Genomic DNA, 26,211 nt, shown 5'->3' with positions numbered 1-26,211 from the left:
TGTACTGACTATATGTATGAGCATACTGTACATTTCACTTGTTGTTTTCATTATGTTTGTAAATTGTACACACATATTGTACTGACTATATGTATGAACTGCTATATCTTTATCTGTATAACTGTTCTGCAATTTCTGGAGTTTGCTCCAAAGAATTTCACTCACCAAGGCACATGTGCTGTGGTGATGTGACAATAAAAGTGACTTGACTTGACTTAAAATGATTTCAGGATTTCATTAGTAAAGCCTGACAGATTTTTCCTGAGCTCAGTGTTTTGAGTGAAAGAGACGGTCTGTAGACCCTCAGATGAAACTGGCGTTTAAACTTGAAACCTATTTAAAAAAAAAACAGATCAACCGATATATGAAAATGTCTTGAAACCCCAGCAGACCAACCTTTACTCGCTGTTTCCCATCTCAAAAAAATCTATACTGATTTCAATCTTTGAAAAAAAGCTTTTTGTCTTTTACGCCATAACTATCTGTGATATTGGGTAAGAATGAAGATATGTCTTGATCACTTTGCATGAACCATGAACATGTTCTTGGCCCCTGCTCATTGCACTTGGCAGGAGAAGGAGATGTTTCCACAGACAAACAGAACTGTTAATTCAGTACTACTTCATAGATGCGCGCTTTCTGACCTCTTTTTGTACTTAGTAGACCTTTAATACGGCTTAAAGTTTACATTATACGTATCTAAGACTAATTTAAAGCTGTATTAGAACAGATAAATTGGTACACAGGACATTTTCCCTACATTTCCTTTAGAATCAGAATCAGAATTGGAGACAGGTTTCATTGCTAGGTGCTGTAGGGTCTACATGTTATAGTAATGATAGAGAAAAAGCATAAATACTGTATAGGAAACAAAGTTGACAATGTGCAGGATACGTTAAACTATCTCGAGTGCTGGAGTAAAAATAACAAGACTGGACTTTGGTTTTGTGTATTATTGTATACATTAGCACATTTCCAGTACATATCATTATACACACATATACATTCACCATCCACTGGTGACAGGAATACCTGTACACCTCATTTATGTAGTTATCTCATCAGTCAATCACGTGGCAGCAGGACAAATCATAAAATCATGCAGATACAGGTCAAGAGTTTCTGTTAACATTCACATAAAACAACCGAATAAAGAAATAGTGTAATCTCTGAGACTTTATCCGTGGCATGGTTGGCGGTACCAGATGGGTTGGTTCGAGTATTTCAGAAACTGCTTATCTTTCAGGATTTTTCACAAAACTGTTTCTAACGTTTACACAGAATGGTGCAAAAAAGTTACACCTACATAATTGTGCAACCCTAACTTGCGTGGCGTATAACCCTACACGGTTACTTGTATAACTCATCTGGCACAAACCAAAAATATTCAAAAAACTACATGGAACTGAGCTGAGCAGATGAAGGTTTGGTTCAGGGACCAAGCAGTGATGGCTTCCAGGTTTCAAACTCATAATCATCCCCTTAATATTCCTGCTGTAGCTGCTAAGCTGCTACTGTTCCACACCACTAGGTGCTGAGATGTTATTCTAATTGGTGCAGAGCTTATTTCTGGGCCAGAAAAATAGGTCTGAAATGACCTTAGGTGCACTGGATTGCAACATTTTCAAGTTTTACAAGATTATAGATTAAATGATTATTATTTTATGTGTTAGGACAAGGGGGCACGGTGGCTTAGTGGTTAGCACGTTCGCCTCACACCTCCAGGGTTGGGGGTTTGATTTCCGCCTCCGCCTTGTGTGTGTGGAGTTTGCATGTTCTCCTCGTGCCTCGGGGGTTTCCTCCGGGTACTCCGGTTTCCTCCCCGGGTCCAAAAAGTGAATGAGTGAATGAGAGTGTGTGTGTGCCCTGCGATGGGTTGGCACTCCGTCCAGGGTGTATCCTGCCTTGATGCCCAATGACGCCTGAGATAGGCACAGGCTCCCCGTGACCCGAGGTAGTTCGGATAAGCGGTAGAAAATGAGTGAGTGAGTGAGTGAGAGTGTTAGGACAAATTAAGCATTACACACTGCACTTATAAGAAGGTAAAATAAAAACAGACACAAAACAAGACAAAGAAGTTGTTGTAAACAGCACAGATACTTCAACCAATAATCATCTGCTTTTGGTTTTAAAGCAAGCCAATTTACATTTAAAAAAAAAGAATTATAGTGTGCCACATTCTGATCCTGTTCCTGATACTGTTCAAGCTACTCGAAGGCCTTTCAGCATTGCAGTAATGTCTATTTGAGGGTTAAAGGGAGCATTCTGACTGTGGTTCTGCAGCGCCACCTGCAGGTTTTTAGCAGCCTGCTGTAGCTCCTGCGGGATGGTGTTTGGTTTGTCTCGTACCACTCCACGACACACAGGGCCGGCCCTGCGCTTAGGCAGAATAGGCAAATGCTAAGGGCACCACCCACCACTAGGGGTGCCCGTGTGCCCAAATTATTCATACATTCATCTTCTACCGCTTATCCGAACTACCTCGGGTCACGGGGAGCCTGTGCCTATCTCAGGCGTCATCGGGCATCAAGGCAGGATACACCCTGGACGGAGTGCCAACCCATCGCAGGGCACACACACACACACACTCATTCACTCACGCAATCACACACTAGGGACAATTTTTCCAGAGATGCCAATCAACCTACCATGCATGTCTTTGGACCGGGGGAGGAAACCGGAGTACCCGGAGGAAACCCCCGAGGCACGGGGAGAACATGCAAACTCCACACACACAAGGTGGAGGCGGGAATCGAACCCCGACCCTGGAGGTGTGAGGCGAACGTGCTAACCACTAAGCCACCGTGCCCCCTGCCCAAATTATTATTTTTATTAATATATATATATATATTTTATTACCTGAGAAGTATTTTATTTATATATTTATTATATATATTTTATTGCTGTAAGAAAGGCAAGGAAAGCAAGGTCTCCGTAATATAGTTTGTGTGTGTTTCCAAAATATTTAAAAAAAAAAAAAAAAAAAAAGAAAAACAGGACAAAGCTGTGCAGTTTGTTTCTGTGTAAGTTTATCAACAAAATGATCTGAAAACAACTGTCTGTGATTCCAGTGGCACCAGGCGAAATCTTGCCTAGGGCAGCAAATTGGCCAGGGCCGGCCCTGACGACACACCAGGTTTAACATAAATACTCCTAAGACAGGGAGACAGGGGGAGACAGAGGGAGAGAGAGAGAGAGAGAGAGAGAGAGAGAGAGAGAGAGAGAGAGAGAGAGAGAGAGAGAGAGAGAGAGATTAAACAGAGAAAAGATATTAAACAGAGAGATATTAATGACAGAGAAAGATATGCTTAGCATAATCACTGTGGTGCATGTGCAGCAACACAACAGTAGTCATTTATCACGTATTTGTCAGCTACTTTAGCGTAACAGTTTTAAAAAAATGAAAAGACATCCGAGGTGAAGCCTACTGTACGACAAGGAGTCAATAGATTGTGGATTTTCTCCAATGGGGGGGTTCTACAAAAGCCGGCGGAGGGCAGCTCATGTCCAGGGAGTGGTCCTTGCTGTCAACATCGAAAATGATGACATCATAGCCTATAAATAGGGATGGAATGAGGAGTGAGAATGAGGAGAGTCTGGGTTAGCCGCCTGACGGTCCCTAGGGGCTCAAGCGTTCACAAGACTGAAAACATATCCATATCGATCCCGTCATATAAATATCTTTTGTTTTAGAATTGATGTAAAAACACTGAAGCTGATTCTAGTTATAATGAGATTGGATATTTAACTTATTTAACTTAAATCATCAACATAAAATCAACATCCAGTTAATATGCAGTTAATAGGAACACCTGTACCCTGGACAGGAGACATGTGTCAGCAGCCTGAAATCATGCAGGTCATCAAACATGAGAATAATGAAGAATTGTGATCTCTGTCTTTATCAGAGATTGTGAATTGTGATCTCTGATCTGTGTCTTTAACTGTGGCATGGTTATTAATACCCTTTGTATTCTGAAACTCCTTGGATTTCTATAGGTCACAAAGCATGGTGTGAAAAACAAAAAACATCCTGAGGGCCTGCAGGCTGGTCTGAGCTGAAGGATTTATAGTAACTCAAAAGATCACTCTACAACTGTGGTGAGCAGAAAAGCATCTCAGAACACAGCTGGGCTACAGAAGACAACGACCACATCAGGTTTCACTGCTGTCACCAAAAGAAGAATCTAAGGCTATCAGGGGCAGAGACTCACACAAAGTGGGCTCAAAGACTGGAAAAAGACCATGTGATTTTTTTATTATTTCTAATCTTTATCTGTCCAGTTTGGATGAGTCTGAGCTCATGATAGTCAAGAACAGGAATCTGAAGCTGACAGGAATGGACCATAATGTGTTCTTTCTGCTGTTGTAGTGCGTTCTGAAATGGTTTTCTGTTCACCAAGGTTGTAAAGAGTGCTTATGTGAGTTACTCTATCCTTCATGGCAGCTCAAACCAATCTGTCCATTTTTCACTGGTCTCTCTTATAGTAACAAGGTGTTTCCATCAACAAAAATGTCTCACACAATGTTTTTGCACTATTCAGTGTAAACTCTAGGTAGCAGTTTCTGAAAAGGGCTGGTAAGTTTGGAATAACATGTTTTCAAAGGCATGCAATTTTAGAATATTTTTTACAGTTTAATATCTTCTTTCTTAAAGGTGGATCAAGACTTCACTCTCCTGTTTGACGCTGAGACATCATCCAGGCTGCTTCAGAGGTGGGACACGTTCTTCAGGCCAAATGTCATTAAAGAGGCCAAGCAAGTTACTTCAACACCAGAGCTGAGTCAGTTGTTGCTATCAGCAGAACGTCCTGAAGGAAGTTATCTCCATGAAACAGGTATGTTGTATTTGATGAACTTGTTTTTATGCATATTTGCAGTTAAAATTACTGTTGTTTTTTTTTATGACAAAAACATTAAAATGAGCAAACAACCTATGAGATGGATGTGTTCCAGATTAATTTTAAAAATTAAAAAGTAAACTACATAAAGTCTTAAAAAAGACTACATAAACATATCAAGTGAATGTTTAAAATGCTCTATATTTTTAAAGTATTTCATTTTAAGTTTTGCATTAATTAATTCATGTGAATCTTTCATGTGAATTTTGTCTCCAGTCTACGACCAGGAAATGGCATCTCTTCTTTTATTGATACATCTCCTTCCATCACCACCAGGAGGACAGAAGTCTCCAAAAATCAGTGCATGTGATGCTGCTGAAAGACTTATAATTTTTCATAAGGTATCAACATTTTAATATTGTGTTGTGGGTTGCACAAACATGGAGATTAAAATCAATGCATTCACACATTTTACTAGCCACTGAGTTGTTTGAACAATCACTTTTATAATGTTGTTCTCTCTGTAACTGGACATTGTGTCTAATATTAAATGTTCATTTTAACTTTAGTCATGCTGCAGTTTGGAGGAGCACCTCAACAGCAACCAGCATCAGCATCCGTACCTCCTTGCTGTTGGACGCCAGAAAAGCAAGATCGACAGCTTCTACTGTACATCACCCTGGATAAGCATCTCATCCCATACCAGGCAAACCACTCCCTTGGAGCATTTGATGAACTTTTCAAGGCACATTTTGTGTTCAATTTGTCCTATGATTGTGCATTTGTAAACTTTTACACATTCCTGCAAATGACTGTGTACAACATTGATGTAGGGAAAATGAAGGAGTCTCCCAGGGTTAGAGATTTGAGAGCCAGACTGCTTAACCAGACAGTAACCTTAACTTAGTAGGGCAGTATGATATTGAGAGAATGCTGATCTGTTTTATTTGTCAAAATCAGCACCCAGACAGTCAACAGTTGATTTCGCATTTAAGAGGTGAACATAGTTACTACCCTGGATCTAAGTTCAAATTAATTTGTTCTCAGCAAGGTTGTAGGCATCAGTTCCAAACGTATGCAGGTTTTCGTAAGCACCTTAATAGTGTTTATTGCAATGTTCAGCTGATTGCTCAAAGTTCAACTGTTGGATGTTCTTCAAGTGAGCCAGTTGCAAGCTCATCTCAAGTAGATGCTTTGGAGGACCTTATGGATCCCCAGCATCAGTCTCCTTGTTCCAGTGTTATATCAGAGAACAATGATTTAGGGCTTACTAAAAATTCAACTAAAGAATTGTGTGAATCCATAGTGGCCAAAATACAAGCAAGTGGGATTCCAAACAGTTTGGTGTCCTCAATTGTGGGAGATTTAGAGAAGCTAACAGATGAGCTTCACTCACAAACAAAGCATAACATACTCTCGGCTTTGCCTACAAATGACCCCTGCCAGGGTTCCCACGCGTCCTGGAAAACCTGGAAATCCTGGAAAATTAATGACCAATGTTCCAGTCCTGGAAAACACATGGAAAATGAAAGAAAACATAAACAGTCCTGGAAAAAATTTTGTTGACCTGGAAAACTATTATTTTTAAATAGTGATGCTCCAATTGATCGGCCGATATTGACTAAAAATAGCTTGATCGGCGAACCCCAAAAGCACCGATCAAAAAAGCCGATCACGTGACGTAAATTACTCGTGCGACTTTTTCACACGTGCATGCATGGCGCACAGATAAACAACAGCAGAGCGGAGCTTACCAGTGGCAACATGAGTTCTCCTGTCTGGAAGTTTTTCAAAGTGTCCGATAAAGACGTAAAGTTAGCCGTTTGCAATGTATGTCGTGATGAAATCCCTCGAGGTGGAAGCAAGCAACGGCATTTTAATACCACTAACATGATTAGGTATCTTAGAACACGCCATACAACTGAATATGCAGAGTATGAGAAACTAAACCAGCCGAAGCCAACAACATCCCCATCCCTCAACCAGCCGACTGTGAGTGATGCATTTAAACTAGTAGTGATGTGAGTGTGAGTGATGCCTTTTATGATTGAGACATGAAGGATTTTGTACTCTGTGTTAGTAGGCCGAGGCCCAGCATGTTTTGGTCTGAAACATTTTGTGGCCAATTGTTTAATTTTAATATATTAAAAATTTTATTTACATTTTATTTACATTTTACAAGTAGCCTGGGCCTATGTAACCTCACCATCCCAAGTTCATCTGGTTGTTAACTATCTGCTTGGCCTCCTTGTTTCTCTGCCTTGTTATTTAGAAAGGATGGCATTGGCTTACAGTAGCTTTCATTATTTTATTTTTGGATCTGATGTAGTTGGTTCCTCAACTACATCAGACGTTCATAATAATAACAGAAAAAAAACACTTGCCATAGTTTTGTCCTTTGTGGCAGTAGCCAGTTTTGGTGTAACAAGTTTTGCATTTTGCTGCCAATTATAAAATGTAATCAGTGTATTAAGAGGCTACATCCCATTAAGCTGATCTGATGTGTGTTGGTCTGCCTAACCCCTCTTTGTTTGGAATAATAAGTTATAATATTATAAATAATAATAAGTTACTCTGCCTTATTTGGGAAAGATGGCCTACAGTAGCTTTAAGTTCTCATTTTCTAAAATAAACACTTGGTGGTTCTTCAAGATCTTGACTGTAGCCTATTTCTACATTTTTTTGTCTCAATACAGTTAATTTTAAGTTAATTTCATTTCTAAAAATGGTGCAAACTCTGCTAGATTATAGATAAAAGATTCCCATTCCCCTGCCATTCTGTGATCGGCAGTGATCGGCAATCGGCAGATCATGATCTTGGTGATCGGTAATCGGCCCCAAAAATGCTGAACGGAGCATCTCTATTTTTAAATGTTCTTGATCGTTTAAAGAACAGTTTACAACTGGTCGAAACAATTAGTAACAGAAAGCGCTCTCTTCAGGGACGCTGAGTTTTGACAGGTTTTTTGTTATGCTGTTTAATCTCGCTGTGAAGGATGACGCTGTCTTGTGCTGGCAGTTTCAGGTGCTAGGAATGGTTTAAGTGCTCGATTGTTTTCAGCAAATGGTGACGGGTAAGCAGGTTATATTAACCTTGTTAATCTGAATATCATGTGCAAGGGGAATGCACAGCAAACTAAAGCATGCATGACGGCATTGGTCTGAGAAAGGAAAGGATATTAATATGTGCAGTCTTTTTATTTTATAAATGTTGAAATTTCATTCACATGACAAATTGTCTTTAATAGTATAGTTAAGTAATAGCCATAAAGTGTACGTTGTTTTTAAGACTTCTGGAGAGAAGAACATATTACTTTAGGCCGTGAATCTGTGATCCTTGTCTTTTTTTTGCTAAATTTGAAATGTCCTGGAAAAGTCCTGGAAAATGATCTCTGAAAAAGAGTGGGAACCCTGCCCTGCAAAACTGTAATAAATTAATTGTTTGGAAACGGAATAAACACTTTAAAAAAAATGGGGAGTTGTAGAGCCCATTGAGATAAAACTAGATGTGTGGTATGACAACAGGTTGAATCAGAAATCTGGCACTTATGACCAAGTACCAATGAATGATACTTTTATATATGTGGCAATTTTAGAAATATTGAAATTCATGTGCAGAAATCCAGAAATTTGTGATCTCCTAAGGAAAGATTGTTGATCAGAGTCTGAACTTTTTACAGATTTTAGAGATGGAAGTTCTCTAAAATCCCATCCTTTATTTACAACAAAGAGACATGCACTATATATCCAAATATACTATGAAACAGCAAACCCCCTTGGCTCCAAACGTTGTATCCACAAAATTGGCTGTCTTTATTTTATTGTAAGAAACTTGCCCCCAAAATTTAATTTGGTTCTTACAGTATGAACATTCATTTGTTAGCACTTTTTCACGCACAAGATTTAAACAAGTACAGTTTTGATGTTATTCTGGAACCGTTGATAAATGATATTAAGATACTTGAAAGCCAGGGATTAAGTCTTCCATTCTCAGATGAGCAGATATACAGTATGGCACCATCACACAAATCACTGGTGATAATCTAGGGATGCACTCGATTCTTGGTTTTAATGAGTCATTTATTAGCCATCATTTCTGTCGCCTTTGTTTAATTGAAAAGAATGATTCTCAAACAGTATACAGTGAGGATGATCCTAAGGTGGTCCTTCTTGGAAAAGAAATATTTGAAATGCATTGCAAGTCTCTCCAGGAAAACCCACAATTGAGGTCACTGTATGGTTTGAAAAAAAAATTCCACAATTAATACACTGTAGTATTTTCATGTTACCAATAACTACTCCTTCGATATAATGCATGACCTCCTTGAAGGCTTTTTGGTCATCTCACACAAAACTTTATATCTGAAGAGGATTTACTTTCAAGGATTTATTCTTTTGATTATGGATTTTTAGAACGTAAAATCGCCCCACAAAGGTTATTTTGGAGAGTGCTGGTAATAGCATTGGTTTAAATTCCATCCAGACATTATGTCTTGTGAAAAATCTGCCACTTTTGTTAGGAGACATTGTTCCTCCAGGACACAAGAACTGGAGTTTGTTGCTTATGTTACTTCAAATAATGAACATAGTGTTTTCACCTTGTCTCACTTCAGGCTTAACAGTGTATTTGAAGCACTTGATTGCTGACCACCACAAACTATTTAAGAACTTGTATCCACAAAAAAAAAAGTGCTTCCCAAACATCACTACATGATTCATTACCCCTCTTCTATAAGGAAAATTGGCCCCTTATTATATATGTAGTCAATGAGATTTGAATCGAAACATAAAATGTTCAAAGATTTCTTTAAAATTTCAAAAACATAACGAAGTCCTTAGCTAAAAAGCATCAGATGGCCATTGCTTACCATTGGGAAACCTTTACCCTCAAACATAATGAGTTTGGGCCAATTAAATCATTTTCCATAGAAGATGAGAATGCTCAACTGCTTGAAATGTTCCTATCGAAAAATGTTTTCTCAACCAGTTGGGTTAGTTGATGGTGTAGAATACAGAGCTGGACTTGTGGTGTGCAGTGCAATAGAAGATGAAATGCCAGTCTTCTGTCAAATAAGTGATGTACTTTTGGTTGACAATCACATTTATCTGTTGGCAAACAAACTATTCACAGAGAATTTTGATGAGCATCTTCCTGCATTCAGAGTACTACGACGTGATGAAAGGTGTATTATAAAAATGTCGGATTGAATTTTATAAGCCATTTGATATTCAAAGGTGACATTGATATCATACCCTCTTTTGTAATGTTTTAATTGAAATTTAAAAATAAAAAAAAAGTTCATGGAATTATTTTGTGCTGTAGTTTATTTAACATTATTTTGTAGATCTTTTAAGAAGAAAACTAATTTTAACCACCTAAAACATGCAACTCACAACAGTTTTCCGATATCCCTCTTAGTGTTATTTTAACACTTTTTGGAGTCAGATTAGTAACTCCAGCATAGTGTTTTTCGATATCCCTCTTAGTGTTATTTTAATACTTTTTTGGAGTCAAATTAGGAACTCCGGCATACTGTTTAGAAAATAGAAACTATTTAGAAAGTGTTAATTTAACTCCAGAGAGTGTGGAGCTATATAAACTATGAAAAAGTGTTGAAATCAAGTGTGGGAGTTAATTTAACGCTGGACTTTTTGCTGTGTACTGTATATAAAGCTAATAATTAGACAAGAAATAAATAAGCTTAATGCCATTAAGCTATTAAAACAAAGATTTAGCTTTAGATATCCATTCTTTTTTTATTTAAAAAAAAATAAATAAAAATAAAAATAAAATAAAATAAAAGAAAATAATAATAATAATAATAATAATAATAATAATAATAATAATAATAATAATAATAAAACACAAAGGGTACTCCGGTTTCCTCCCCCGGTTCAAAGACATGCATGGTAGGTTGATTGGCATCTCTGGAAAATTGTCCCTAGTGTGTGATTGCGTGAGTGAATTAGAGTGTGTGTGTGTGCCCTGCGATAGGTTGGCACTCCGTCCAGGGTGTATCCTGCCTTGATGCCCAATGACGCCTGAGATAGGCACAGGCTCCCCGTGACCCGAGGTAGTTCGGATAAGCAGTAGAAGATGAATGAATGAATGAATGAATAAAACACAAGTCCTATGCAGAACGCATACTAATCCCTGGGGAAAAAATGTCATGAAGAAACTTTACTAGTGCACTTAGACCTGTTGACCACATCTTTAGCTGCCAGTCTTTTACCCTCAATAACAGCAAAGGGACCGTGAAAGCCAGCCCGCTTTCCTTCCCTTCTCACCTTCTCCACCGTCGGCCACAGAAGAGCCCTTGCATCCTTGTCTTTCTGCGAAAGGTCCTCGAATACCTTAATCTTCTTCTACCTAAGAACGCCGTTTTTGCACATATTGTACAATATCTCAGCCATTCGCACATACTATATAATATTTCAGACATTTGCTCGTTTTTTTTGCACAATTCTATATATTATCCCAAGGACCTGCTGCTAAGAAACTGTGTTCATTCTAATGTTACTGCACGAAATATTGTTTGAACATTCAGTATTCACATACAGTATTAACACTGGTCGGTCGGCGCTGTTTCTGTTACTGTTTACTATTTATTGTCTTTTGTGTACTGCATTTTTTGTACTTTTTGTATTGTCTTGTAACTTTGTGTCTGCACTGTCTCTTGTCCTGCACTGTCTTGTCCTGCACTGTCTTTTGTCCTGCACTGTCTTGTCTGTCTTGTTTGTCTTGTCCTGCACTGTTTGCACCAGGTTGCACAGTTGCACTTTATGTGGCTAAGACTACTTACAAGTCTTTAGCCCTGTCTTTGTTTTATGTAGCACCTTGATCCTGGAGAAACGTTGTCTCATTTCACTATGTACTGCAACAGCTATATATGGTTGAAATGACAATAAAAGCTTCTTGACTTGACTCTTGACTTGACGTCGGAGGTTTTGGCGTCTTTCCAGACTTTGTTCCGCTGGGAACGTGACAAAAACAGGACTATTATACGACGGGAGGATTTTTTCGCAGCAGAACGAGGCCCCAGCCAATGAGTGATGTCAACTCCGCAGTGCAGATCAACAGCGATGCTTGGGGAAACTTGGCTGAAGAGGTTGATGACTGATTTCTCCGGAATACCAACGACACGCAGATTCCATCTTCTCTTCTAAGCATCCAAATCATCACATTTTTCGCGAAGTTCGACGTTTTCTTTCTCCAATTTTCCAATTTTTCTTTCCATTTCGTCAGATTTTTCATTCAAACACTTCACTTATTCACTGTGGAATTCGAGAGAGCTGATTATCTGCTTAATAGAGTTTGAGGTCTCAACAGTGTTGTAATGTAACGGAGTACAAATACTTCGTTACTGTACTTAAGTAGAAATTTAATGTATCTGTACTTTACTTTGCTATTTAAATGAGTCAAATTTCACTTTTACTCCACTACATTTCCTAGATAAAATGTATACTTTTACTCCAATATATTTCCACTAAGCATCTTCGTTACTCGTTACTACAAAAAAAAATCAGAAGAAATGTGTGAGACTGCAATAAGGGAGGTTTGGCGAATCACTGCTCCTAGATTGCATTACGCCTGTCCGCATGCTCTACAGAGAAGCACAGGCACGCGCAGTGTGCACGCGCAGTCAGAGGTGGAGGCATTTATCTATAACATTAATCGGCAGAAAGCCGCAAAGACGGCAACCAAAAGCAGTGAAATTTCACTATTCTTTTTACCAGAGTTTATAGCGCAAACAATCCATTCAATACTAAATAAAAATAACATTTATTGATTTGGTCTTTGTCTTGTGAATATTTTTTATTAATGACTGCATTAATTGGACACACTGTTTGTAGAGAATGCACACATACATGAACTGATTTGATTCAAGACTGGCATCATTACATCATGCATAAAATTTTGGTGTCTACTTTTGCCATTTTAAATAATACCATAATGTTTGGCTTACTATGCAGTCATATAATATAGAACATAAAACTCTTCTTGTTTTAAAGGTAGGGTCTCCGATTTTTGAAAGCCAATGTTGACATATAAAATCACCAAAACAAACACGCCCCTAACCCAAATGGGTCCCACCCCTGTATTGATAGCTCCGCCCACACATACATATGTCACCCAGACAACTGATGGAAAGAAATGTGTCTTTATCATAGCTGAACGGAAGAACAATACGATTGCAGATAAACAAACAAGCAAAAATGACACACAAGCATAATCATGCAAAGGACGGCATATATTAGTTCTGTGAAACAAAGCAAAACCAACGTTACTCACCTATCGAGAAGGAAAAAAGCGCCTCGGCGTCTTTAGTAAAGTTGTCCGCATATTCACAGATTCGAGTTTCCCGAGTCAGTAACTCCTGAGCTAAACGCTAAAACTAGCAAAACGCGGTTGTAGCTGCCTCTCTACATTACCACGATAGAAAAGAGGTGTTATTTGTGTAGTAACAGTGTTTAGCTCAGGAGTTATTGACTCGGGAAACTCCAATCTGTGAATATGCGGCCAACTTCCTGCTCCTTCAGTTCTCTCCAGCGCTGAAAAGCTGATCCTATATAACACGGGTCCTACTTCTTGCCTTATCATAAGCCTTTCGTCGCTTTCTTTCTTTGTTTTTATCCTCCATGTCAATGTTAAAACCGATTTCTGCTAATGTCACACATGCGCACTGAACATTCTCTCCGCCGCATATTGACAAGACCCGCCCCTTTCTGCTCATTGGCTACACGTTTGTTTTAACGTAAATTTAAATTCTCACTAAAGATGAAATCCTAGAACAGCCCCTGCTCTTATGCCTACCGAAAATCACTGAAATTTTATTTTCTACTTTTACAGTATATAGTATATGCAGTGCTTAAGGTAAATAAATGTTTTTAAGGGACCAGAAACATGTTAAATGTCTATTGACTGTTAAAAGCATTCAGAAAACTTAAGACAATACACAATTATATTTTTCCACATTTTTATTTGACCAAATCCATCAGTCCTCAATTATAGTTACAGTACATTGCAGGTAAGATCAGTGCATTGGAGATTATCTAAGAAAGAAAACATTACGAAATACATTATCTGACAATTTCAAGCACAGATCTAAAATGCTAAACTCCACAGTTAAAATGGGGAAAAACACGGCAAACAGTAAAAACCAGCACCGCGCAAGCACAAAAAAAGCGTGACCGTATTTAAACAATAGGTATAGAACGGCTTGCGTGGGGTCACGTCTCCTCCAGACATTTTATAATTTCCTTATGAAGGGAATAAATAAGTTATACTGTATATGGTGTTATACAGCACAAACAAATAGCACCGGGTTAAGGCGATTTGGACGACAACCCGGTTCTATTTGTGATTCAATGACCCATTCATAAAAACGGTTTCTTTCGTTCTGAATGAACGAATCAGCTGTTTTGAATAGATTTAATAAATGACTCAGGACTCAAAAAAAAAAACAGTACTTTGCGGCCTCTATTGGGAATTATTTTGTGAAAAAGTGTTATTAAATTTTTTTTCTATCGTTTCATATTTCTGTGTTCTATTTTTTTAAATTATCTCATTTATACACTGTAAATGCATGCAGGAGCTCCTTATAAAATATTTGTTGGCTATTAATAGAGCCTTACGTATTTAATTAGGGTTCAAGCGCAAAGCGCTGGAAACCTATTGTATTCGTTAGGATTTTTATTATTATTATTATTATTATTCCACCCTAGAAACGATCGTGCAGCCCAAACCGTAAGGCCTAGAGAGCTCAAACTTGGTCAGATGGTAGTACTGGTCCCAGTTACTCAGGGCCAAGGACTCAGCGAAATCGGCCAATTTGGGGCGCTTCAGCGCCCCTCAATGCGTTTGTGCCCATAACTCCTAAACCGTATGTCCAAATCTCAAGTGCTTTATATCATTGGAATCCTTGGCTCATGACTTAAAAAACATATATCTCCGATTTCATTTCTGCCCTGAGAATTTTTTCGCTATAGCGCATTTTGTCCGAAACCTACTTTTATGACCTAGTCCTAGGTTTTTCGCCTGATCAAGACCAATCCAGTGCAGTAATATTCTCTGGAGTCTCAATGTCAATAATTATCAAAAAAAGTCGAAATTTTGATTCAGGGTTCTTAAGGGGCACCAAAAAGTTTGGACTGTGAGGAGCCAGTTTTACTAAAATGTCAATAACTCAAGAACTAAATGAGCTATCAACACCAAACTTGGGACACATGTGAAAGAGGTCAAACTGAGGTCACACTTCAAACCGCGGCGATTGGCCACTTGGTGGCGCTATAACGGAAAAATCACTAAAAACAGCTTTTTAAAAAAAGCCCTCTAGCGCCACCAACAGTCCAAAAATCCAATTTTGTGCTGACTCGTAAGGCCTAAGAAGGGCTCCCCGTGCCTCGGGGGTTTCCTCCGGGTACTCCGGTTTCCTCCCCCGGTCCAAAGACATTCATGGTAGGTTGATTGGCATCTCTGGAAAATTGTCCCTAGTGTGTGATTGCATGAGTGAATGAGAGTGTGTGTGTGCCCTGCGATGGGTTGGCACTCCGTCCAGGGTGTATCCTGCCTTGATGCCCAATGACGCCTGAGATAGGCACAGGCTCCCCGTGACCCGAGGTAGTTCGGATAAGCGGTAGAAAATGAGAGAGATGAGAGGGTTTCTGCAGGGTTTAATCAGTCAAATTTAAGACTTTTTAAGACCTTTTTATGACCATTATGATTTGAATTTATGACCTACTGTACACGAATTACGATAAATAACTTCAGTCATTAAAATTCCTTTCAAAAGTCTTTATTATTGACTTTCATTGAAAGTAAAAAATTTTATTATTTAAAGAGTAATTCTATTATTATAGTATTCAACACCCACAGAACCTCCGCTTTCAGTGTGGAGGTTGATCCGAAACCACTGTGTGTGGCACTGGATGCGACAGAAACGGAATCCCGTGCTGTACTTGACCGGGTAACGTTAGTGACGGAGCCGAACAAAACTGACGGATCGCCTGCACCCGCTGCAGGCCTTTTACAGCAACGATATGCTTTTCCAACTTTGCATGCGACTTCAAGGCTTTTATGCCTAAACTAGACAGCTCCAACGTCTTCTTACACAGAGTGCAATAGGATTGATACCGATTGTTAGCGACGGGCTTGAGCCAGCTACTAAACGCACCGTCTTCGAGCCACAGATCGTTAAAGGTACATTTTCCCATTGTGATAGCCTGGATGATTTCAATTAAACCAAGCAGTGACTCTGTATGATACAGTATGCTTGGAGTTCGCGCGGGTTTCTGTGAAAGTCCTTCCGACAAGTCTGTATGCTGCCGCATGGACCTTGTAGTTCTGGAACGCTGTGATACCAGTGTGATACCACCCAGATTCCTCATACAGAACTACAACAGGCGAAACAAATGAATGCCATTGCCGCCGCGAGCGCATTTTGATTGAAGAACAAATTAACGGACGAGCATATCAATTTAAGACGTGGCTAAATGTTTTTATGACCTTGTATGGAAAATCCGGACGTTTTTATGTCTTTTTATGGCCTTAAATTCTTATTGTTAAATTTATGATTTTTTATGACCCCGCGGAAACGCTGTATATATTTAATAAGCCTTACCATACAACAACGCCTGTCTTCAAAACTTGAGAGCCCTGCAGTTCACATGGGCATGTGGTAGGATTGTGAGTTCGATCCCATGTCCACCAAGCTGCCACTGTTGGGCCCCCTGAGCAAGGCCCTTAACCCTCAATTGCTCAGTTGCATAAAAATTAGATAATGTAAGTCACTCTGGATAAGGAATGAAAATGAAATAATGCATGAGAATGTAAGTCAGTCTGGATAAGGAATGAAAATGAGATAATGCATAGAAATGAGATAATGTAAGTCACTCTGGAAATGCTGGAAATGTAAATGTCAGGACACTCGAGTTCTTCCATGTCTTCATGCCTGGAGCTTGTGCACAGGGGCATCATAAAGGGTTCGAGCTTGTGTTTCAGTGAAAGGAAATTGTAATGTCACAGCACAAACATGCATACAAAACGATTGTGTGCTTCTAACAGTTTGGGAAAGAACCACATATAGCTGTGATGGTCAGGTGTCCACAAAAGTTTGTCCATGTGTAGGGTATGTTGTGAATATATGGCTTGATTGGCAGTGCCTGAATACCAAGGAGAACCTGATGAGATCTCGGTACAGAAGTGCAAAGAGGCAGCAAAACAGGTTTGTTAACTACACAGTATTTATAGTATATAAATACAATAAATACTATATAATATAGTATAGTTTGTGCTTCTCTTGTAAAGGTAGACAGACCAGTGATTGTGGAGGACACATGCCTGTGTTTCAAGGCATTAGGAGGACTCCCAGGGCCATACATTTAAGCAGAGCCATACGTTTCACTTGTACGTCAGCAGACTTATTCCAGACCAACCTTTTTACAACAAACTTTTTTTTATGGTGTTTCATTTAGAAAATGGTTTTTGGATAAACTGAAGCCAGAGGGTATTGTCCATGTGTTATTTTTGTTACTTATATAGACATTTTTCTGTTTATAAGACTGTACAGTGATTTAATTTGTCTGTTGACAGGACTGTACAAGCTTTTAGCAGGGTTTGAAGATATAATGTGCACATTTTTTTTTAAGATGTGCTTCTTCTTAATATGAAAGTCTGCAAATTCATTCACAAAGCCATTAAATATATTAATATCACAGGAGTCATTTCATACATGCCAACCTTTAGAGCTCGGAAAAAGATTTTTCAATCCCATGTTGGGGTCTGTCGCTGCTGTTATGGAAAAAAAACCCAAAAAGTTTCAAAGATTTTATTCTGACATCCTGGTGACGGATGAAAATCTGAAAATTATTAGAGCCATTATCAAATTCCTTTACTGTTATACTCTGTTGCAGAAATAGAGCAGGGCCTTTGGTACTGTATGTGAGTGTAGTAACAGCTCTCACAAGATTATCGCAGTCAAAGTCTAACTGGTGGATGATTTACAACAAATGCAAAACACTTTTAGTAAAAATATAAAAGGGGTTCATTTGAACGAAACACCACACAAGGGTTGCTCTTAAGTACCGGTGATGTTTCCAGTGCTAACTTTGTTTGATGATGCTGTATTTATTTTATTTTTTTATAAATCCTGTCTGATGTTAATGCTATGTTGATGTTAAAGTGGGACATAGTTGTTGCTAGCACAGTTGCAATGAAGCAATCTCACACAGCTCATTTCACTCCATTACATCACGTTTGAATGTGACAAATAAAGTACCTTGATCCTTGGTTGCACTGAATATCGACACAGCCATGATTTGGTGTGAAGGCACAAGCATGCAGACTGAATGCTGTATGAAATCAGATAATAAACACACTTGGGACGCCACTCAACCAAATCAGATTAGAGAACCAGAACTAACTGTTTTACAATGTTGTTTAATAGGGGATAAATATATTCAGCAATTTCAAAAATAAGATATAACAGTCAGATTTTGCAATTAGCTCCACAAAAAAAAGGGCAACAGAGAGAGAAAAAGCTGCTTTATTTCTATATGATATTAACATGAAAGATGAGGCTTTAGAAACATGATTGTTTAAAGTGATTTGGAGACTAAAGCGCTGCTGCATCAGTCTGACAGTGAGAACAAATTCCTCCCAGCTCTGCTATCTGTAGGTAGTCACCTGGCATTGTGGATGATGTAGAGAGACTAAAGTGAAAAAAGAACAATAGGCTGAAAAAATTAATTTCTTAAACAACTCAATTAGATTACAAAAAACAAGTTCACCTGCTGCCTTAAAAACACGAGCAAAACTCAAGCTTTCACAAATAGTCAAGAGAATGTATCTCAATGAATAAGTTTTCATTTTTGAAAAGCTATAAACTTGAGGTCAATATCTAAAACTCATGACAATTGGAGGTAAAGAGAAGTAAGTTCAAACAACTTAATCAAGCTTAACTTAATCGTTTTATTGTTGCGGGAGAATTTTAAAACCTTAAATATACCTTAAATATATGAATTCGAAATTCACATAATAAGCAACTTGTTTTTCATGTTTTGTTCTACTATTAAGATAAATTAATTTAAAGGAAACAAGAGCACACAATTCAGTCATGGAAATAAAGTAAATGAAGATTTCTCTTCATTATCTATATTCCTTGTGATTAAGTAAATCTCAAACTAATCTAAATGGTGACTAGTTATGACTTGAAGTAAAAATTAAATTTAATGCTTTGTATTTTTGTGTTATGGTACTGAACAGGAACAGGGCTAAAACATGCTACAATGAATGATAACATATTTAACATGAAGATACATTAATATATTACTGTTGCTTCCTCTGCGTCCCAAAATAAAGCAGGAGCCCCCTTGCTCAGACAATCGGAAAAGTCCATTAATCTCCGGTTTGTAACTGAGCTGCTGTTTGCTAAGGTGACTCCGGCCATGTTTGTTATTGCACTCAGAGCGTTTACTGCTTGTGTTGCACATTATGGCCATCGTTTGGAAACAGTTTTATCACTTCTGTTTATGACATGCATGCTTACTCATTACATTTACATTTACATTTACAGCATTTGGCAGACGCCCTTATCCAGAGCGACGTACATAAGTGCTTAAATCTCTAACATTGAATACATTAATGCTGGATCACTAAGTTACATACTTAAGATACCATGAGTTTAAAACATTTGTTCAAAGTTACAATGAAAGTGTCAAAGGTGTGTTTTTTTTTTTTGTTTTTTTTTTTTATTTAAATGCAAAAGATAATGAAAGAAGTGCTAGTTGAAGTGTTTCCTGAATAAGTAGGTCTTCAACCGCCGCTTGAAAATAGCCAGTGACTCAGCTGTCCGGACCTCTAGGGGAAGTTCGTTCCACCACCTTGGTGCCAGTACAGAGAAGAGTCTTGTAGTATACTTGCCTCTTACCCTGAGAGATGGTGGAACCAGTCGAGCAGTGCTGGTAGATCGGAGGGTGCGGGGTGCAGTGCGAGGAGTGATGAGGGCTTTGAGGTAAGAGGGAGCTGGTCCATTTTTGGCTTTGTAGGCCAGCATCAGTGTTTTGAATCTGATGCGTGCAGCTACCGGAAGCCAGTGGAGGGATCGCAGCAGCGGGGTGGTATGAGAGAACTTTGGCAGGTTGAAAACAAGCCGGGCAGCTGCATTTTGGATCATTTGCAGAGGACGGATTGCGTTCATAGGTAGACCTGCCAGCAGTGCATTGCAGTAATCCAGTCTAGAAATGACAAGAGACTGAACAAGTACCTGAGCAGCCTGTGTGGACAGAAATGGTCGAATCCTTCTAATGTTGTAGAGAAGAAACCGACATGAGCGAGTCACATTAGCAACATGAGAGGAAAAGGACAGTTGATTGTCCATGGTTACCCCAAGGTTGCGAGCTGTGGCTGAAGGGGAGATCAGATCGTTGTGCAAGGATATAGCAAGATCATGACCTGGGGATGAATCACCTGGGATGAAGAGCAGCTCAGTTTTGCTAGGATTAAGCTTTAACTGATGAGCAGTCATCCATGATGAAATTTCTGCCAGACATGCAGAGATCCGGTCAGAAGCTGTGGCATCTGCGGGTGGGAAAGAGAAGATAAGTTGTGTATCATCAGCATAGCAGTGGTAAGAGAACCCATGTGAGGAAATAACTTCACCAAGAGAGTGAGTATACAGGGAGAAAAGAAGAGGACCAAGTACTGAGCCTTGTGGGACGCCAGTGGAGAGTCTGCGTGGAGCAGATGTCACTCCCCTCCATGTTACCTGATATGAGCGTCCTTCCAGGTAGGAAGCGAACCATTCCCAAGCTGATCCGCATATCCCAAGACTCCTGAGGGTGGCTAAGAGAGTCTTATGGTTAACCGTATCAAACGCTGCTGAAAGGTCAAGGAGGATAAGGACGGATGAGAGATTGGCTGATCTAGCAGCATGTAGTTTCTCAGAGACATCTAAAAGGGCTGTCTCTGTGGAATGAGCTGCTTTAAAGCCAGACTGGTTGGGGTCTTGGAGGTTGTTCTGTGAGAGATAGACAGACAGTTGATTAAAGACAATGCGTTCAAGAATTTTTGAAAGAAACGAGAGAAGTGATACCGGTCTGTAGTTACTGATGTCTGATGGATCCAGAGCAGGTTTCTTCAGGATGGGAATAACCCTTGCTCTCTTGAAGGTAGTTGGTACCTGACCAGATGCTATGGATCTATTGGTGATAGTTGTAATGAAGGGCAGAAGGTCTTGCGAGATGGTCTGCAGCAAAGTGGAAGGGAGTGGATCCAATGGGCAGGTGGTAGGATTGCAAGACTGGATGAGTTTTAGAATCTCTTCTGCTGTTACAGTTGAGAAATGTGACAACAAAGGTGTAGGGGAGTCCATACTCTGAGATGTAAGTGCAGTCGGGGCTGAAGTGAAGGTCCGGCAGATTTCCTCAATCTTCTCCTGGTAGAAAGAAGCAAAGTCTTCTGCAGTCAGGGAGGATGAAGAAGGTGGAGCCGGGGGGTTGAGCAGAGAAGAGATGATGTTGTGGAATTTCCGAGGGTCTCTTTTCTTTTCCGAGGGTCTCTTTTCTTTTCCTTCCTGTTCACTAAATTTGCACTTACTTTAGAAAGCACTAAAAAACTAAACTAAACTAAACTAACTAAACAACTAAACTAAAAAAAAACCACTAGCTACAGTGTTACGTAGTGTACCGAAGACTTAAATACTTTGTCAAGCATATTTTCACATTAGCTTCAGATCCCTGTTCCTGTACAGTGTTGTGTTCTGAGATGCTTTTCTGCTCACCACAGTTTTACAGAGTGAGTCACTGTTATTGTATGTGAATATTAAGCTCTTGACATTTATCTGCATCATTTTTGGATTGAACCGCTGCCAAATGATCGGATGATTGGAAAATTAACATGTGAGCGTACAAGAGTTCCAAATAAAGTGGCCAATAATATAATCGTGCATCCCATAAAGATTTATGAACTTAAATGCAAAACTATGATAAAACTATACACAAGATGGTACACAAATTGCTCTCAGTGTTGAGAGGCTCTCAGATCCTGGCTTCATGTTCAAAAGATTTATACATTTGCTCTTCTTGGCTACAGTTTTAGAAAACACTGCTGTAATACAGCTACAATATTTTATGCTGCTATAAAGGAGATTATACATCTGTGTACACTAATGCACTGTTTGAAATTTCTATTACTGGGCTTACTGTGAATTTTTGAACAATTCTAAAATGCTAAATGTTAAACATTATAGTAATAAATTATATGATTTTGTAAGAAACGTCAAAAAAATTACTTAGAAACATTACTTTAACGAATAAACTGAAGATTTGCCCGTATCCTAGTTTTCTCCATTCACACAAGCCAGAATTTGCACTTTACCACTGCATATGGCAAAACACAATTATTATTTAAAGGTAAAAGATCAAAATCTAATGCAGTATATCTGTAACACTGCCTCAGAGTCAGAAGAAAAGTGCAACTAAAACTGAGAAGGTGTTGATTTATTAGAACAGTACATTCAGTCATTAGCTTGTATTCAGTGTTTATTGACTTGGAGTACGCAAGTGTAATTTCAAATCATGATTTGTATTATTTTCAGTGATTTATTTATCAGTGACCAAACCACCCCTCCACCAACCACCCCTTGGCTCAGGGAGAGAGAAGGATTCAGGAGAGACACCCCACTGGGACCCTGTTGTTGACAAGCCCATGCCCACCGAGCCAGAACTACAGTCACCGGCAAGCCCCCTAAACTCTGGCTAGCGGATTGTGCCTTACATGCTTCGGCTTTACCAAATAGCGCAGCGCTTTAAGTAGAGATAAACAGCCTCAGTCTCAGCCCAATTGCACTCTGGCAGCACAATCACCCTGGATAGGCCTCCACCCTGGCCCCACAGTAAAGCCAGTGGAGACCATATCGGTCTTCTGTGTTCATGGCAATGTCCATGAGATTCCCGTTGCACAGATGCAGACCCGGAGTCCGGAGGGTGAGTGGCCACTATTAATTGGGTTAATCACTGATCTGCCTGTTCCCGTGCTTTTAGGCCCGGTTTCCCAGCCAGACCCAAACATACAAAAATGTAGGTGGCAGTGCCTGTCTTCCATCCCACACCCCCAGACAAGATACATGGCTCAGAGGGAAAGGGATGCCCTACATCGTCCGAAGTTCTGACACCTCAAAGTATCTAATCCTGTGCCAGAGAGAAAACATCTCCAGTGGGATCTCCTGGTCATGCGAGTATCGTTGGAAGCAAATGTTTTAAACTCATGGTATCTTAAGTATGTAACTTAGTGAGCCAGCATTAATGTATTCAATGTTAGAGATTTAAGCACTTATGTACGTCGCTCTGGATAAGGGCGTCTGACAAATGCTGTAAATGTAAATGTAAATGTAAGCCAAAAGGACCATCCAGGTTAAATTTTTTGATGTACGCCCTGAAACGCCAGGGACGCACTCTGTACGACTTCGGCGGATAAAAGTTCAACACCGAACCACGTGAACACAAAGGCTCTTTTAAGAGCCACCCAAATATTCACAAAGAGATGTTCCTTCTTTACTGCATGTGTGTGTGGGGGGAGAAAAACGCAAATGACGTGAAAAGTATAAAGCAATATCCGATATATATTTTTATAATTGATGCTCTTTAGTACAATATTATATAAGTTAATTGATTTACATAGATCTCTCTTTTTATTTTATATATATATAGTGTGTGTGTGTGTGTGTGTGTGTGTGAAACACGTCTAAAGTCTGGTGGTAGAAACAGGTTTTTTTTCCCCCTTTTCTTTTGTCATAAAGCACAAAGTTGAGGGTAAAACGGCGGAAGGGGAACAAAGCACAGCGGTCACAGTGGGGAGGAGTAAGTGTGTAGGAGGAGCGGAAGGAGGCACTCCGCATCAGGAGCTTGGGGATTATGACCACTAACACACATTTGTTCTCTTGTGCCTAATTACAATGTCAGCCTGTAAATAGAGCAGCATCTACAGTAGGTGGGTGTTACTCTGTCAGGACTCAGCCCGGACTTTTGGCCATGTGCTATTGTTGTTGTCACGTGTCTGCCCCGGTTCCGTCTGCTCCTCCCTGTTTTAACACTTGTTCCTTATTATGTCATTGTCTTCATTGTATTTAAGTGAGCCGCGTTGCTGAAGGCAGCGCGGAATCATTAGTTGCGTTATACCCGGTGTCATGTCTAGTCTCTGTTAAGTGTCGTCATCTGTTTTATTTCTGTTCTCGTCATGTTTTTGTACCTGTCTTCATTATTTATTAAACCCCCTTTCATTCGAAGCTATCCTGCCTACGGGTCTGTCTCCTTCAAGCCACCGGTTGTGACATACTCATTCTCTCGCAGTTCACTCGAACAGCAATACCATGCCTGAACCAGCTAAGAACGCGCCCAAGAAGGGATCCAGGAAAGCCGTGACCAAGACGGCGGGTAAAGGCGGCAAGAAGCGCAGAAAGACCAGGAAAGAGAGTTACGCCATCTACGTGTACAAAGTCCTGAAGCAGGTGCACCCTGATACCGGTATCTCCTCTAAGGCCATGGGCATCATGAACTCGTTCGTCAACGACATTTTTGAGCGCATCGCCGGTGAGTCTTCTCGTCTGGCTCACTACAACAAGCGCTCCACCATCAGCTCTAGGGAGATCCAGACTGGCGTGCGTCTGTTGCTTCCCAGAGAGTTGGCCAAGCACGCCGTGTCTGAGGGCACAAAGGCCGTCACCAAGTACACCAGCTCCAAGTAAAGTGCGTTACCGCTGTCTTTATCTACACAAAGGCTCTTTTAAGATCCACCACATTCTCTCTGAAAAATGAGCAGTTTTTCGTTTTTGTGTGTGAGATTATCGAATAAACATCACTTTTATATATATGTATATATATATATATATATATATATATATATATATATATATATATATATATATAAATCTGTGTGAATCTGCTTTAGAGTACAGAGTGTTTGTGTTAGGAATATTGTGTTGAGGGTTAGGAAGAGTAATTGAAAATGTATTCACATTTATTTGTATAGCACTTTTAGCAATGGACAGTATCAATTTCAGGCTCTCAGCTTTAATTTGAGGGTATTTAAATCCAAATTGGAGGAAGGGTATAGGAATTACAGCTCTTGAGAGTTTTTTTTTTTAAATAATAAATAAACAAAAATAAAAATACCACTAATAATAATAGTAACCTGCAACTATTTCTAACCATTGTGAGTTTATTTTTTATTGCAATTTACTACGATTACCACCACTACAAAAACTACTACAACTAATAATAATATTTGCTACAAATTAGATTTCTAAGGTTTCATTTCCTTGACATGGCCACACAATGGCGGTCATTATCCATCCACAACACTATTATATATTTGTTTATACATTTATTTGTTTATTTTTTAGCATATTAATGATTTAATATCTGTGATCTACAACTACTATTACCACCACTACAACTACTACTTCTACTACTAATAATAATAAAAGCAGCAGCAACAGTACTACTACTACTTAAAGGAGCAAATAGAAGCAAAAATGTCAATCAAACATTCATCTAGAGCTCTGTACCTGAGGTCATAATTAGCTCATAATAATCAACACCTGTGATTTTTGTTCTCTTTCTGTTTAAACACAAACACAAAACAAAGAATAAACACTTTTTTCTTTAACTCATTTTGTCCATGCTACTATATTTTAATTTGTAATTACAATAATAATAACAATAATTCAGCCTATTGCTTCTTTACTCAGCTCCAGCTCCAGTTGGACTCTGCTTCATTAAATATTCAGTTATACTAAGAGATGACGACTACACGTGATCTTTGAGGACAACAACTTCATCATCAATACAACATTATCAGAATGTATATTTATAATCACACTGTCCAGTGTCACCCACATGAGGATGAGGTTCCCCCTTAAGTCCGGTTCCTCTCAAGGTTTCTTTCTAAAGGTGTTTTTCCTCACCACAGTCACCTCAGGCTTGCTCATTAGGAATAAATACAAACACATTTAAGTATATGACTAATATTAAACTTGAGTTTTTGTATTATATTAATTTTTATATACCTTTTTTGTTTTATGTAAAATGTTCTGTAAAGCTGTTTTGACACTGTCCATTGCTAAAAAAAAACCAAATACATTTAAATTTGAGTTATTCAATTGCTCTTCTTATCCCTGAACACAATATTCCTAACACAAACACTCTGTAGTCTCTGTAAATCATTTCTGTAAAGAAGATTCACATTTACATGTGTGTTAATCACACAAACATTATATAACACCTCATATCTTTAGAGGCATGATTATATTTATATGTAAAATTTAAAGTGATATTTACAGGATAATCTCACAGAAAGATTTGAAGAACTGCTAAT

At 39.0% G+C, this 26,211-nt stretch overlaps 1 protein-coding gene across 1 annotated transcript; it reads left to right on the top strand.

Annotated features, from left to right (window-relative positions):
* Positions 1-24,205: 24,205 nt before the first annotated feature.
* LOC132843409 (histone H2B-like) lies at positions 24,206-24,580 on the top strand. The gene has a single exon (XM_060866705.1). It carries the CDS (start codon positions 24,206-24,208, stop codon positions 24,578-24,580), a length of 375 nt encoding a protein of 124 aa, XP_060722688.1.
* Positions 24,581-26,211: the final 1,631 nt, after the last annotated feature.

Source organism: Tachysurus vachellii, chromosome 3 (genome assembly GCF_030014155.1).
Source record: "Tachysurus vachellii isolate PV-2020 chromosome 3, HZAU_Pvac_v1, whole genome shotgun sequence".
In the NCBI taxonomy this organism is placed as follows: domain Eukaryota; kingdom Metazoa; phylum Chordata; class Actinopteri; order Siluriformes; family Bagridae; genus Tachysurus; species Tachysurus vachellii.
Note: the sequence above shows the minus strand (reverse complement) of the source record. Positions and strands in the feature narration are given on the sequence as shown.

What these genes read in the sequence shown, in the direction of transcription:
- LOC132843409 (XM_060866705.1), top strand. Translation starts at nt 24,206, where the DNA reads ATGCCTGAACCAGCTAAGAACGCGCCCAAGAAGGGATCCAGGAAAGCC.